General features: G+C 41.6%; 1 protein-coding gene across 8 annotated transcripts in view; it reads left to right on the forward strand.

The window, feature by feature from the left end:
- PALB2 (partner and localizer of BRCA2) overlaps positions 1-16,858 on the forward strand; it is a 122,850-nt gene that overhangs the window by 476 nt on the left and 105,516 nt on the right. For all 8 annotated transcript variants that reach the window (XR_004536436.1, XR_004536437.1, XM_033914138.1 and 5 more), the window contains exons 2-4: positions 5,198-5,257; positions 10,579-10,678; positions 14,594-16,363. Coding sequence is in view for 6 of the 8 variants with exons in the window: in XM_033914138.1 (XP_033770029.1) it covers positions 5,198-5,257; positions 10,579-10,678; positions 14,594-16,363 (1,930 nt within the window). In the remaining 2 variants the exon portion in view is untranslated. The remainder of the gene's footprint in view (positions 1-5,197; positions 5,258-10,578; positions 10,679-14,593; positions 16,364-16,858) is intronic.

Here is a 16,858-nt window from a genome sequence, read left to right on the forward strand (position 1 = left end):
TCACCAAACGGCCATACACAGACACAGACCGTGCAAGTCTGCCCAGTAACTGGCCTAGTTCAATCTTTAATATTATTTTCTGATTCTAAATCTTCTGTGTTCATCCCACGCTTCTTTGAACTCAGTCACAGTTTTACTCTCCACCACCTCTCTCGGGAGCGCATTCCAGGCATCCACCACCCTCTCCGTAAAGTAGAATTTCCTAACATTGCCTTTGAATCTAGCACCCCTCAACCTCAAATTATGTCCTCTGGTTTTACCATTTTCCTTTCTCTGGAAAAGATTTTGTTCTACGTTAATACCCTTCAAGTATTTGAACGTCTGAATCATATCTCCCCTGTCTCTCCTTTCCTCTAGGGTATACATATTCAGGGCTTCCAGTCTCTCCTCATACGTCTTCTGGCGCAAGCCTCCTATCATTTTTGTCGCCCTCCTCTGGACCGCTTCAAGTCTTCTTAATCCTTCGCCAGATACGGTCTCCAAAACTGAAATACTCCAAGTGGGGCCTTACCAATGACCTGTACAGAGGCATCAAAAGGGAGAAAGAAATTTCCTTCTAAATGTTTAAATTTCCTTCTAAATGTTTAATTAAGTTACAAGATATTGAATATGCTTTTTGGGATACTATTCAATTACAACAATTTTTAGTTGCGAGAGAATAGAAATGATTTTGTTTCATCTAGCTGAGAATAAGAGGAGTAATTAATTTAATATCCCATAGTAAGGAATGATTCAAGGTAGGTTAGTACAAACCGAGAATCATTGTCCTTTAGTTTTAAATTTATTTTGATTAGAAATAGTAACATGTTCTCCCCATTGATGTGGGCTTGAAAGGAATTATGTATGTATGATTTGATTATATATTGCTTTGTATGAATTTGTTTCCTTTTCCTTTTGGAATAATTGGATATTGTAAAGTATTCAAAAGCATAATAAAAAAAAAAAAAGGGGAGAAAGAAAATCCAACGTAGTCTGCAGTACACAACAGCAACCAGAAAACAACGAACAGACTGCAGATAATGTACAAGATGCAGGCGTTGTTTATTAGTAAATGAAGTAACATATACAACCTTATAGCCAACCAAGGGATAACACGCCTTCCTCAGGGGTCCATGGTGGTTAAGGTATAAAGCAAACTGCATAAAAGATAACAAACACATGCCAATCACGATCAAATGGGGTCAAGCAAGTCTTGCACAATGGCACCCCAAGGTCCCTCTCCCCGTCCGTGCATATCAGCTTCTCTCCTCCCAGCATATACGGTTCCTTCCTATTATTAATCCCCAAATGCATTACTCTGCATTTCTTTGCATTGAATTTTAGTTGCCAGGCATTAGACCATTCCTCTAACTTTTGCAGATCCTTTTTCATATTTTCCACTCCCTCTTCAGTGTCTACTCTGTTACAAATCTTGGTATCATCTGCAAAAAGGCACACTTTTCCTTCTAACCCTTTAGCAATGTCACTCACAAACATATTGAATAGGATTGGCCCCAGCACCGAACCCTGAGGGACTCCACTACTCACCTTTCCTTTCTTCGAGCGACTTCCATTAACCACCACCCTCTGGCGTCTGTCCGACAGCCAGTTTCTAACCCAGTTCACCACTTTGGGTCCTAACCAGCCCTTCAAGTTTGTTCAACAGTCTCCTATGAGGAACTGTATCAAAGGCTTTGCTGAAATATAAGTAAATTACATCTAGCATATGTCCTCTAACCAGCTCTCTGGTCACCCAATCAAAAAATTCAATCGGGTTCGTTTGGCACGATTTATCTTTTGTAAAGCCATGTTGCCTCGGATCCTGTAACCCATTAGATTCAAGGAAGTACACTATCCTTTCTTTCAGCAACATTTCCATTATTTTTCCAACAACTGAAGTGAGGCTCACCGGCCTGTAGTTTCCCACTTCATTCCTGTGACCACTTTTGTGAATAGGTACCACATCCGCTCTCCTCGAATCCGCAGGAACCACTCCTGTCTCCAGAGATTTGTTGAACAAGTCTTTAATAGGACTGGTAGCACTGTACAAATGATTAGTAGTAGTAGTAAAAGCTAACGAGGTTCAGCTTGGAAAAGAGATGGTATGATTGACGTCTAACAGGATCTTGAGTGATGTTGAATGGGTGAACGTGAATCGATTGTTTACTCTTTCAAAAAGTACAAAAACTAGAGGATTCAATGAAATTACAGGGAAATACTTTAAAAACAAATGAGGAAATATTTTTAATTCAACAAATAGTTCAGCTCTGGAACTAGTTGCCAGAGGAAGTTGTAACAGCAGTTAGTTAAGTCTTGTTGTTGTTAGGTGTCATTGACTCGTGCTCAAGTCCTAGCGAAATCGGTTTTGTGCTAGTCTGGAAAGGTCCTCCAGCGTCATCCTCATGGTTGTTTTCAATGTGTCCAACCATTTAATTACAGGTCACCCTCTTCGCCTGGTTCCTTAGATCTTCCCAAACATGATGTCCTTCTCCAGTGATCTCTCTCTTCTGATGTTATGACCTAAATAAAACAGTCGCAACTTCAACATGTGGGCTTTGAGTGACATAGCTGGTTTGATCTCTTCTGGCAGTCCATGGCATGCATAAAATCCTTCTCCAGCACCAAAGCTGAAATGAGACAATCTTCTTTCTGTCTTGTTTCCGTAGTGTCCAGCTAGTGTATCTGGGGTTAAAAAAAGATTTAGACAAGTTTGGGAGAAAAAGTCCATAGTCTGTTGTTGAGAAATATATGGGAAAGCCACTGCTTGCCCTGAAATCGGTAGCATGGAATGTTGTTACTATTTGAGTTTGTGCCATGTTCTTGTGACCTGAATTGTCTACTGTTGGAAACAGGATACTGGGCTAGATGGACTGAGTATGGCTATCTTTAAGTTCTTATGACCACCATTCCACGGGAAAAGGGTTTCTGTCCCAATGAATAGTAAGTATTCCTATCTGGAATCCTTTTGCTACGCTTGTCACTTTCGCAAAAGAAATTGAGAATTGACTCGTTAATGGATTCGAATGGCAGATAAAATTTACAAATGCAAAGTGATGCACATTGGGAAGAATAATCCAAATCATAGTTTCCTTATGTTAGAATCCACTTTAGGAGTCAGCACCCAATAAACAGATCTGGGTGTCATTGTAGACATTACACTGAAATCTTCTGCCCAGTGTGTGGCTGCAGCAAAAGAAGCAAACAGGATGATAGGAATTATTAGGAAAGGGTTGTTAAATAAGACCAGCAATATTATAATGCCTGTGTATCATTCCATGGTGTGCCCTCGCCTTGAGTATTGCACACAGTTCTGGTTGCCATGTCTCAAAAAAATGTAGTAGAATTAGAACAGGCTCAGAGAAGAGCGACCAAAACGATAAAGAGGATGGAACTCTTCTCATGAGGAAACATAAGAATTGCCGCTGCTGGGTCAGACCAGTGGTCCATCTTGCCCAGCATTCCGCTCACACGGCAGCCCCTAGGTCAAAGACCAGTGCTCTAAATGAGCCCAGCCTCACCTGCGTACTTTCCAGTTGAGCAGGAACTTGTCCAACTGTGTCTTGAATCCCTGGAGGGTGTTTTCCCTTATGACAGACTCCGGAAGAGCGTTCCAATTTTCTACCACTCTGGGTGAAGAACTTCCTTACGTTTGTACGGAATCTATCCCCTTTCAATTTTAGAGAGTGCCCTCTACCTTGGAGAGGGTGAACAACCTGTCTTTCTCTACTAAGTCTATTCCCTTCAGTATTTTGAATGTTTCAATCATGTCCCCTCGCAGTCTCCTCTTTTCAAGGGAGAAGAGGCCCAGTTTCTCTAATCTCTCACTGTACGGCAACTCCTCCAGCCCCTTAACCATCTTAGTTGCTCTTCTCTGGACCCTTTCGAGTAGTACCGTGTCCTTCTTCATGTACGGCGACCAGTGCTGGTTACAGTATTCCAGGTGAGGACATACCATGGCCCGGTAAGCGGCATGATAACCTTCTCCGATCTGTTTGTAATCCCCCTTCTTTATAATTCCTAGAATTCTGTTCGCCCTTTTCACTGCCGCCGCGCATTGCACACACAGCTTCATCGACTTGTCTAATCTATCTAACTAGTAATCTGATGGGTGGTATGTTAAGAATAAAGTGAATTTTGAACCCACAGGTTCTGTACTAGTCTCTGGTGGAACTAAGGAAAGAAAATGAATGGGCAGGAGCTAATTTCTGCTTTTTTTGTTTAAATTCCCATATTTTGATATTTTTTTTGGTTCCATGTGCGACTACATTATCAGCAGCATACCTTAATTTAAAGAGGTCTTTAATGTTAATTGTTGTTGGGTTTCATAGGTTAAGGACACCTGTCATAAATGAAGATTTCTTACAAAGTGCAAATATATTTATAAATATAAAAGCTTTTAACAAATCTACCCCCTCTTTTACTAAGGCGCCCTAACCAATTTAGCGCACGTCCATAGAATATAATGGATGCATTAGCATTTAGCATGCACTAAATCGGCCAACTCGCCTTAGTAAAAGGACCCCCTTGATTTCCCCAACTATAAAAGCACGTTGAGTTTGGGCAGCTGTCAGTCCCAGCCATGCCACTTCAGGAGTAGGAAGAGAATGTTTTCATAGCTTTGCTTAATAGTTGCCCAAACCAAGCCTAGCTCTTTACTGGTGTGGCTATTGTAAATCGAAGGTATTTTATTGACCCAGCTGTGTTCATTCTGTGCCTCTTCAATTAGAACTGGCCTTTTCGGCCACAGTGCTATGAACCTTCACCTACAACAACTCAGTTTATATTTTCTCTCCATTCATGACATCCAATCATTGTAGCAACAGTCCTCAGCTGCAATTCAGCTTGTAATATCACTGTTTAGTGTCTGGGACTTGCTCTTCTAAGGGTTGTGAACATGACCTTTGCAGCATCTCCATTTCAAGGAAAAAAGACCAGCTGTGAGAATCAAACCTAGGTCTCTCCATGTAAATGTTGAGTTGGCATAATAATAATTAAAAAAAGGTTTTTCATGTTTTCGTTGGCTCTTAAAAATCTTCGCTGGATAAATGCTACTTGGATAAGAAGTTTCCTTGACTTACAAAAATAGGGAACCAAGCTTTTCTAAATGATTTCCAGGCTGTAGGACCCTGGGATTTTTTAATACTTTGGCTTCTTGTATATCTCCTGTTGCTCCTTAGCCTGCTAGTCTGATTCCTTTTCGTTTCTTCTTTCCTTACAGTTGAAAGAGAAGCTGGCAATCTTGAAACAAGAATATAAGAAAACGTTTAACCGGCTACAAGTAAGTAAACTGCATTCACAATCTCTGAACTTCATGATTTGTCTGAATTGATGTATAAGTAGAACTGATTGGGTGACACATTTCTGCAGCCAAGTATTAAATTGTGAATACAACACAAATACCTGTGCTAAGCTAGGGGAGACTTCTAATAAGTAATATAACATAGTTCCTTTGTGCCTAAGAGTGTAAAGTAATGGACCCTGGTTGCACTGCTTTTATTTAGTTAGTGAGTTTTCTCTCCCCCAACAAGCTCAGAACAGGTTACAGGAGAACGTGCATATACAGTCAAATGTATTACAATTTGTCATTATGAAACATTGTGTTCATCCTAATTTTACCTAGCCAGAGGATCTAGTTCCATATGCATCTTGTATACCTTTCTTTTTCACCCATATGGCATTAGGCAAGGGGATTTAGGTGGAGGTAAATTTTTTTTTATTATTGCTTTCCTAAAGTTCAGGAGCCCCTTAGTGGATCTGATTTGTGGGGATAGTTGATTCCAGTAGCTCAGTATGAAATGGGAGTAAGATCTTTGCCTGGCGTTCTGTAGATGGAAGGCACGACCGGGGGGGATTTGAAGATGTGTTTCTTCCTGGGAGGGGAGCGGCCTGTTTACTATGTATGGAGGAAGTTTAGTTGACATGTTTATGTATTCTTTATTAAATTTAAAGCTCCATGAGTTGCATATAAAATATCACATCTTATGAACTCCAGAAAGAAGCTGTCTTTGGCATAATGCAGTAAATTTGAGAGATTGAGATCATATTCCACATCCCCTGAGGTTCATTCCTGCATTCTTTGTGCAAAAGTAAGCCATTGGAAGAAATTGAATAAAGCCATTGTGGCCAGTGCTAAGAAAAGCAGAAATCAGTATAGCATGAAACATAGAAATATTCAAGTTTATTAAAATTTTGATTAAACGCCCATCAGCAGCATCCACTATGTTTATGTTTATTGTACATTTGATATCCTGCTTAATGCAAGAGGTTAAAGCGGCTTTACAAATTTAATAAAATAGGCATATCAAACTACCCTTTACGTCCCAGATGGGCTCACAATCTAAACTAGGAGTGTCTATAATATGGATAAAACAGGGAGTTAGGAAAGAGCAAAATTAAATAAAGCGTAGCAGAAAAAAACAATAAAATAAAATGAGATAAGAATTAAACCAAGACAGAATGTATAGGAGGATAAAAAACTAAAATCAAAATAGAGAGAAACTTAGCAGAAAAATCAAATAAAGTCCAACTTGAAATCCGGTCAGTCCAGTGAAGACATATGTCCATCTCTGATCAGTGTAAGGCCACAGTCAAATGGAGGAATTCTGCCGATAAACGGCCAATTAAAGAAGGTTCAGCGATGCATAAGGGGATGAAGCCAATTTCTGTGTCCCATGGCACGTGAAGGCAGGCACCTCTCAAAGCTGAAACGAGTGCAAGTCTGCCGAGGAGAGGGGAGGGAAGGCGGGCCACAGGAGATCCCACCCCTCCCCCCCTCCCCAGTGCTGGCATCAATCCACCACTGGTGAACCTGCCAGGGCTGTTTTGCATCCACTGATGGTCCGCTCCCTCCTGCAACTGGACAAGGGCCTGGGAACAGTTGTGCGCTGCTCCTCCACCAGAATCAGTAAAGTGGCTCCTCAACTTCGAGCTCCTGATGCCAACCCAGCAGCAGAAGAAGTGGCTGATCCTCATACTAGCCCATGCAGGAGGCTGACCTCCCTCTACCACAGCACCAGACCCTCTAATTCCGTCACTGCACAATGGCGACATCGACAGGAGGGAAACCAGTCGGAGCAGGTACAACAAAAGAGCAGTCTGGTGTACCCTGTGGGAGGGAAGAAAAGTACCATGATTTCCCCAAGGGGGATGGCAAGGTCTGCTGTCCAGAAGAGACTTAGGTTGACAGTCAGCTAAGCTGGCCATGAGGTCATCAAGCCCTCTGCTGAAAAGCATCTGCCCTTTGAAGGGTAGCCAAATCACTGGCCCACTGGTGGATCCAAAGTGTCCTGCAAGCAGTAACTGCATAAGCCGAGACCTTGCCTAGAACCCTTATAAGGTCAATAATCCACTCATTCCAGCACAAGCTGGAGTTAAGTTCAAGTTTATTGTTCTTTTGATATGTCGTCTATCAATAATTTTATCTAGACGGTTTACAATGATTAAAATAACATATAAATAAAGTAAATAATTTCCACATACAACTAATAAAATTTGCAGTGATGAGGGGATCACAAGACCAAAAGAGACTAACAGGACAGGAGGGGTCAAGTGTCCTCATCTACCATTGGCACTCAGCAGAGCCTCGTGTGACAGGCACGTGCAGCAAATGAGACTGCTGCGTTGACCAGAGCAGTGAGATCTGGATGTGCAGGAAAAAAGGATGTCATAGCATTAGAGAGGCTCATGACAGTACACTGAGAAGCAGAGGGCTGACCATCCAACTTCAGTTTTTTCATGGCGTCCACAATGAAATGATGGATTGAGACGGACTTAAATAGCCTGTCCATGGAGGGGGTCATCACCTGAATCCGGGCTCCCTGAGGTATCCTGCTTAACTGTTCCACAAATAGAATCAGTGTCATCCAGGGTGACACTGGAGACAAAAGAGACATAGTATGTGTGCTACCTAAGGCAATCTGGGTACGCAGGAACTGAGCAGTGACCTCCGCTAAAAAGGTATTGTCTTGGAGCCTTGTGGTGAGCCCACCGGCTGTGCCACGTGAGCTCTCCACATGAGCTGGACAAATTCCAGAGAAAATCCACACGCAGGGGTGAAGTCGACACCTGGTGGACTCCGGATGAAGCTTGCAAGTGGTCCTGGACTTGGCGCGCATGTGCTTTGCTCTATCACCACAAACAGGTACTGTGCAGGATTTTCTGCCTAATTCCTGGGCTCACATCAGTTCACCCAGCCCTTAAGAAGCCCGAGGCTCCCGCCCCTTTCTCACAGCACGCGGTGCATGGGCACTCCTCTGTCGGCAATCCGGCACAAACACATGAATTCAGGATATCAGATGCTGAGGAGTCCATCTCTATCAATTTATTTACTTTTTACAACATCGAGGGGTTTTGAGGAAGAAAAAAGTTGAAAATACAAGATAGCCACCATCAGAAAAGTCATGCCATAAACAGCCCATGGAAACTAATTAAAAAAAAACACCAAAAAACGCTGAAATAGAGGTTTTGGAGGTGGGAGACCTGAACCCTACCCCCAGAAACCTCCCAAAATGACTTTTCTAGACATCCCTCCCCCCCAATTTTCCCATAGAAAATAATGGGCTGTACTCAGTCTCTGCAGTTCCTGCCTGTCACCTCTCTCTCTCTCTACAGATAAAATAAAGGGAAAGGAATTTCTGTCTCAGAATTTCACCAAATTCTAATCTTTAGAGTCTTTGGGCTGCAAGTCAGAAGGATCCCGACCAAAACCTCAGCCTCCTCGGAACCTCAACACACGACTGGGGTCGGGAAAATGCAGCCTGTACCCTGATACCCTGAGGGCTCTTAGGGTGCATCCAGCCTGCGCTTAAACCTCCTGAAAAGTTCAGAAGGTAAGCTCTGTGGGAACTGCTTCCTTTCCTAGACAGAGAACCTCTGAATAAGGAGTCTCAAGGCACCGAAGTCACTGAAAAGAGCAAACTTATGTTGAGAAATAAAAATAAGTAGAGCGGATCAGAAACACTTCTGCATGGGTTGTTTGCAGAAAGAAAAAACTGAACAGAGCTCTGTGTTCATGTCCTTTGTGGGAGGAGCTGAAAGCATTGAATGTGGCTTTCTGCAAGACCCGGTTTGCAGGTACAGATTGAACACCTAGCGTACAGACCAGAGTGGATGTAACAGAACTATATAATCCTCACATACTGAAATCTTGTGACTTTAGCAGTTTCCATCTGGCTTTGTCGGTTCTGACCCTTTAAAATGTGTGAAGCTATGAGCTATGGGAAAGGGAAGGGTTGGGAAAGGCGGGGAGAGGATAGGCTGGAGAGGAGAGAGAGGGAGCAGTGTATGACCTGGAGGTGGATGGGAGAGAGACAGAAGGAAGCAACTTGGGATGTAGTATTGATTTATACACGGGTCACACATTTATAAGCCTTTTTTAGTTCCTCACTCGGGTTTTCCTTAAGTGTGTTCTTCTAACAGGTAATTGCTTCTGTTTTTCATTTCCTTCTCATGGATGCCTCACATCTGACTCAGTGAAATACCTGTATGTTAGTTATGTATGAGCTTCATTCTACGTATGTTGACAGTATATCCTCAGTGGCATGTTGGCTTTAGTCTTCCAATTGTCAGCTATAATTATGAGCACCATTGCTTGACTATTTGAAATACTGAACATTTCACGCTGCATGATACCCTTAAAGGGTGAAGCTCTTGGAACTATATTTTCTCTGCTTGTAGATGCACATAATCCATCCATTCTGGACTGATCTGGCATGACTAAAGGAAAGGAAATTATTAGATAAGAAACCTAACTTTCCCTTATCGTAGGATGGTTAGACGGAGCTTATGTCTCGGAAGTTCTTATTCTTCCACGACTGTCGTCATGATTGTTGTGGCTGACCAGGTCTTGCCACATCTGAGTAAACTGACATAGAAAGACCCAGACAACAACAACAATAATGGCTCAGATATTCACCTAGATGGCTGATGTTGCTTCTTCCTGTTCTGCTTTTATAATATAAATTCTCATTGGGTATTTGCTGTGTTCTAGGGTAAGGCAGTAAGGACAAAGCTTTGTAAGGGAAAAGTTTAATGTGTCTGCATGTATGCTTCCAAAATATTTCTGCTTTATGGGCTGGATGAAAGTAATAATTTCAGGGGCTATTTTTCAAAACCTCTAGATATGTAAGCCATGGTTTACCTATACAAGATGATTGAAAATTGCTCTTCCATGTGGAGGGTACTGAAGGTACTTTTACCTTTTCCATGGATGCTTTTATACCTGCTACAAAGTCTATGCTGACTCCCACCAACCAGGTATTCAAATAATAGAGTTGTACAAATAGCACAGTTTACTATTCGGCTCAATCTGAATAATGAAAAATATTATTTGTCCAAAAACAAATAATGGGCATTGAACTTAGACATAACAAATAATAAAAGAAGCAAGTGTTTATTTCAGTAGGATTTAGCACAGTAAAGCCCCAGATTATTTGTATTCCAATTTAAATCACTATTGTGCTTAAAGGCTTGAGGAACTGCATGTCCTAACTGTAATTTAAACCTCACGTCCACAAAAAGTTAATTACCACCTTCTCTGTGTAGCAATGCGGATGATAATGGATAATTGGGACCTTATTTTAATTTTCTCTTTTTAAACAGCGTTCACAAAGAGTTGAGCGAGTAAAATCTCATGTGAAGAAAAAAATTGCAGAACAAAATTGTTCCCTTAACGAGGAGCAGTCTGGCACGGACATTTCAGGTATAGTGCAAGCAGTGTACTCAATAGCTTATCACCAAAGCTACAAAATGCATCTGAACACCTCGTACTGTAAAGATAACTTTTTTACTTCTCTGTGGCAGACACTTGGATGAGATTAACCACCTAAAAAATGTCTCTGCCTATATTCTTCCAGACTAGTCCAGCCACTTGGGTTTATGCTCTCCTACCATCGGAAGGAGACTAAGCATCACTGGTTCTATGTCTTGTGCTGTCCACAACCAACCAGTATTTATTACTTTCTAACAGCATAGACTTGTGCAGTTTAGATCTACTCTGAGGAATCTGGATGGAAAAAGCTATCTATCACTTGAGCTGTTTGGACTCAGGTTTAAAACATAAATAAAGGAAACAAGGGCTAGAACCAAGCTGGAGCTGCCTCATACAGCCCAAGGGTTCCGAACTTTAGGCTAGATTCACTAAGCCCACCGATCAAGTCCCGACCACTTAGCGACCCCTTTGCGACCTGATTTTCCTCCGACCCGATTCACTAACCTCTGTCCCGATCATCCTCTGATCCGCGCATGCAAATGAGGGGGAACAGGCAGGCAGCGATTCACTAAAAAAAAAAAAAAGAGAGACACCAACTGGGTTGACTGATCAAAAAATAAGCAACTGCTGAGGACCAGTCGCTCAGGTCCTTTCCAATTGCCCTGCTCTCTGCCCCGAACCTGCTTCTCTTCTGTCTGCCCCAATCTCCTGCCCTTCCCCACAGTGCAAGCCCGTGGTTTTAATGCAGGTTAAAATCACAGGCTCGCGAAGTAAAGCAAAGCAGTAAAGTTCCTCCCGACTCAAAATTAAAAAAAAAAAGTTTCAAGCGCGGTGAGCATGCGCAGAACATCTACAGGCAAAGTAGATGGTCTGCGCATGTGTCGGGATCCCTGGAGAGCGATCCGGGCAGTCGGTTGGGGGCATGATTCTGAACGCCTTCATTTGCATGAAGATGCTTCGTGAATCAGCCCCCCGGCCATGGATTGGATTGGATTGGATTGCTCACAGATCGGATCCGATCCATGGCCTTAGTGAATCTAGCCCCAAGTATGACAGAATCCCTTCACCCCTCTCCCTCTTCTGGTTGAGGGGAACTTATGTTATTCCCTCTGGCTTCCTGCTCTATCTTTGGTTCCAATTATTATTATTATTATTTTTTTTTTTTAAAGAGTTACATTTAACATTGCAGCAACTTAGGGAGATGCTGGGACGCTTAGTCTGTGGTGGAGGGACTTGATCGGTGGACTTGACCTTTAGGAGAGGCAGCAGAGCAGTTCAAGGCCAAGTGCAGCTGCTGCTCTAACTTGAGAGTTAGTGGCTGGTAATGCTCGTGCAAAGAGGAGAAACGAATTGAGAAGTACAAGATCCAGGGCACAGTGTTGGCTTGTTTAAAATGGGATGAATCACCGTGCAGATAGTGACAAAATGATGTATGAAACAGCTGATGACAATCCTGGAGAAAAGGGAATTTGACAACTTTGGTGAGCCAGCAGTTTTGACAAGAATAACCACAGGTTTATTAAGAGGAGGAAGAACATAAGAACATAAGCAATGCCTCTGCTGGGTCAGACCTGAGGTCCATCTTGCCCAGCAGTCCGCTCACGCAGCGGCCCAACAGGTCCAGGACCTGAGCAGTAGAAAATAAAGAGGTGGACAATTTCTCAATGCTAAGCTTGGTGGGAGGTCAGAAGAATACTATCCTTATGTTTTAAAAAATGTTTTCATTGTTTAATTCAGTTTGAATTGAAAGATTGTAAAAGTTGGCTTCCATGCCTGGTTAGCTCTTAAGTTTGACTTTGGTATTGGATATTTGCAAGAAAATGAGCTAATGTAGTAAATAACAGCAGATAAAGACCCGAATGGTCCATCCAATCTGCCCAACCATACATGCTCCATAAATTAATCATTAATTTGAATGGTCTTTTTCTTAGATATTTCTGGGCCAGAAACCCAGAGCCCTGCCCAGTAGTGTGCTTAGGTTTCCGTCAAAGCTCACTCCAGCCCATCTTCAGCTTGGAAAGAGATGGCTTAGGGGAGATATGATCGATGTCTACAAAATCCTGAGTGGTGTAGAATGGGCACAAGTGGATCAAATTTTTTTTTTTTCACTGCATCAAGATTTACAAAGACTAGAAGACACTCGATGAAGTTACAGAGTAATACTTTTAAAACCAATAGGAGGAAATATTTTTTCACTCAGAGGATAGTTAAGCTCTGAAACGTGTTACCAGAGGATGTGGTAAGAGCAGTTAATATAGCTGGTTTTAAAAAAGGTTTGGACAAATTTCTGGAGGAAAAGTCTATAGTCTGCTGTTGAGACAGACATGGGGCGGTAGCATGGAATGCTGCTACAATTTGGGTTTTTGCCAGGTACTTGTGACTTGGTTTGTTTTCCGTGAACATGTGAACATAGTAACATAGTAGATGACGGCAGATAAAGACCCGAATGGTCCATCCAATCTGCCCAACCTGATTCAATTTAAATTTTTTATTTTTTCTTCTTAGCTATTTCTGGGCAAGAATCCAAAGCTTTACCTGGTACTGTACTTGGGTTCCAACTGCCAAAATCTCTGTTAAGACTTACTCCAGCCCATCTACACCCTCCCAGCCATTGAAGCCCTCCCCAGCCCATCCTCCAACAAACGGCAATATACAGACACAGACCGGGTTACTGGGCTAGATGGAGCATTGGTCTCGCCCAGTAAGACTATTCTTATGTTCATGTTTGAAGTTCTACTTGAATGATTTACTCTGAAATAAAAAGTTATCTGGCAATCTTATGGTCTGTCATTTTCTGACTTAACTATTCCAAAATCTAAAAAATTCCAAAATATGTGTGGTCTCAAGGATTTTAGATAAAGAATTGTGCACCTGTACTGAAAAAAGGTGTGAGCTACAGTCAAACAAAATAACCATCATCATCTCACGTTTGCAGTCTGTTTTAGTGCACAGAACAGAGGCATTCCTGGCCTGTTTGTAGAACAATGATTGAGTGTTAAAGAAATGGAAGAAGATTCAGTACTCTGCTCTGCTACATTGTGCTTCACATTTTATTCTGCTGCTTCTGCTTTACCATTCTTTTTTCATATTCTGTTTTCTTTGTCATTGTTCACAGCATTGTGGGTGCCTGTGGATACCCAGTATTGAGTAAGTTGTTTGGGTGTGCCAAACATTACAGATTACCCCTTCCGTGGACACAACAATCTTTATGAAATGTTGGCACTTATGAAGGCGTTAATTGCATAGCATTGTCTACTTTAGTTAGAGAAGAGGGTGCATAGGAAGAGATATGGCCAGTAGGAAAAAGGAGGTATTGATGCTCCTGTATAAGACTCTGGGGAGATCTCATTTAGAATATTGTGTGCAATTCTGGAGAATGCATCTTCAAAGAGATATAAAAAGGATAGAGTTGATCCAGAGGAAGGCTATTAAAATGGTGTGTGGTCTTTATGGGACAGACTTAAAGATCTCAATATGTGTACTTTAGAGGAAAAAGGAGATATGATAGAGACATTTAAATACCTTTGTACATGAGGCAAATCTTTTTCACTTGAAAGGAAGCTCCGGAATGAGATGGCATAGGATGAAGCTAAGAGGTATTCTAGGGAAATACTTTTTTACAGACAGGGTGGTAAATGTGTGGAATAGTCTCCCGGTAGAGGTAGTGGAGACAAACACACTGTCTGAATTCTAGAAAGCGTGGGACAGGCACGTGGGATCTTTTTGGGAGAGGAGATAGTGAATGCTGCGGAAGGGCAGACTGGATGGGCAATTTGACCTTTATTTGCTGTCATGTTTCTATGTTTAAGATTAATAATTGTTTTACTATGGTAGGAGCTTGTGCTATTCTATAGAACCTGCAGCTCTTTGACATGTATGCATTACTTTTTATTACTGTTTCCACAGATCTGAAAGAGGCTCAATCCTCTGATGTTGGAAGTCTAGACGCCAAACATGTGTCAGAAATGAACCTCAATTCAGAAAAACGAATGTCTGTATCCTTTAACTTACAACCTGAATTCTTCAACATTGGTAGTAACAAGCATCATGAAAGCTCACTGACAGAAGATAAATGTAATAATCAGAAAATTCCTATGACTCCTACAGAAGGTGGATGTGCACAAGAAAAGAATCAAGAAAAAAGTCTAAGAAGTCGAGAGAAATTGAAAAGGAACACATTGGAGTCGAAGGAGAGAAAATCCACTTGTGGATGTTCATCTTCTGTTGCTTTTATGCCAAAGGGGTTGGAAGGCAAAAAGCTGGACATAGAAGAGCAAGGTTCACCAGTATTTAAGAAAGATGACAATATTCTAAGCTTAGAAACTAGAAGGTCAAAATCCTTCAGCTCGTTGCTCACAGCCAACCATTTCATGCCTGAACATTCAGAGTCTAACAAATTTTTAAGTGAAACTGTCAAAGAATTTAGCCCTGTAAGAGTAACTGGATTTCCTTCCTACCCATCTTTGTCTCAGTCCAAGTCACCTACAGACAATTCTAGGCTCCTAGAACTGACACCATCACTTCTTGTTGGCATTGCTCAGGTCACTCCCATAAATGTTGAGAAAAAAGAAGATGTGGTTGTCTGTAACACTAATGAAACAAGACTTGAAGGAAGAGCACGTGGTTCCCCCCCTGATTTAGCTGTGTCCGATAGATACACATCTAGTACTGATGAACATTCTTGTTCTAACGGCAAGCCGCTGCATAATAATATGACCGAACAACCTTCATGGCAAAACTATGATGAGAAGCAAGTAGAGTCTGCTGCACTAGTGAATGTGTCCTCTACTACAGTAGAAAGCCCTCTGAACTCTTGCACAGTGGTGGAAGGTCTTCTGTTCCCTGTGGAATACTATGTGAGAACAACTCGACGCATGTCTAACTGTCAGAGGAAAGTAGACCTGGAAGCTGTAATATACAGTCATTTGGGCAAAAGCAGAAAAGGATCCAGAAGAAAAGTCAAACAGATGGCCAAGTCAAAGGAGGGAGGTCCAGAAGCAGCACAAAGAGAGGTGAAGGAGCAGCAGGATAACAACTCGGGCCTTTCTTGTAGCTTAAAGCAAGTTGAGCAAGTTGATTCAAGTAATAGAGCAGAAGATACCAATCTTACTACCAGTACAAACAGAATTACTGATATGTGTTCAGTATCTCACACATTGATCTGCCACAGATTAAAAGCAACCAAGAAAGGAAGAGGAAAAAGAAAATTGTGCAAATTGAAGACACAGTTGCCACAAGCATTCGCCTCCATAAACTTAAATACAAGCCCTAGCTGCTCTCCGATGAAAAAAGAGTCTCAGAACGGGAATAAGAACTATGAGCTGGAATGTAATACGACACTGTTAAACCAAGAGAGACCATTGGCTTTTGAGACTGATGGAGCAGAGCAAGTGAGAAGAGCTAAAGACTTTATGCCTTGTGGAAATCAAGCTTTGCAGCAAGAGGAGAACACTTATAATCTACTTACTCAAGATAATTTCTTAAATCTGCTGAAAGAAACCATGACCAATGATATAGAAGAGTTGAGGGAGCACAAGACTCCTAAACCAACAGCCAACTCTGAAAGGGTTCAGACTCGACAATTTACAGCACAGCAATTAATAACTAAAGAATTTTTCTTCTCTCAGGATACCTCTAATTCCTGTCTGCACAGCAAGAGAGGAAGGCTTCTTCAAGGTAAGTGGAAGATCTGATGATTCAGCATTTGGTAGCTTTGTCTCCCACAGCTGGTAATAGCGATGCTAAAACGTAGAATCTGTGTTGCCCTACTAGGGCAGGAAGCAGAGAAGCTACAACGTTGAGCATTAATCTATCTACTAAAATTTAATAGAATAAAAATGTGCCTTCCTTTTGACTTTTGTTCTGTTGAAGGTGCAAAATGCAAGTGTTTGTCCTGGCTGTAGGTATAAAATTAAATTAGAAGTATTTTTTCCATCTTTCTGCAATTTTTGTCTCCCCACTTTGTGTCATGTGCTGTATAACATGAAGTGAGATATCTAATCTATGGTTTCTAAACTAAACTAAACCTTAAGTTTATATACCGCATCATCTCCACGGATGTTGTGGAGCTCGGCACGGTTTACAAGAACTTAAAATATAGGAAGAGAAGGAAAAAAAGGTTTACATGAACTTATATATAGAAGAGAAGAGTAAGGGGGGATAGAATTACAT

The sequence above is a fragment of the Geotrypetes seraphini genome, chromosome 11, assembly GCF_902459505.1.
Source record: "Geotrypetes seraphini chromosome 11, aGeoSer1.1, whole genome shotgun sequence".
NCBI lineage: Eukaryota > Metazoa > Chordata > Amphibia > Gymnophiona > Dermophiidae > Geotrypetes > Geotrypetes seraphini.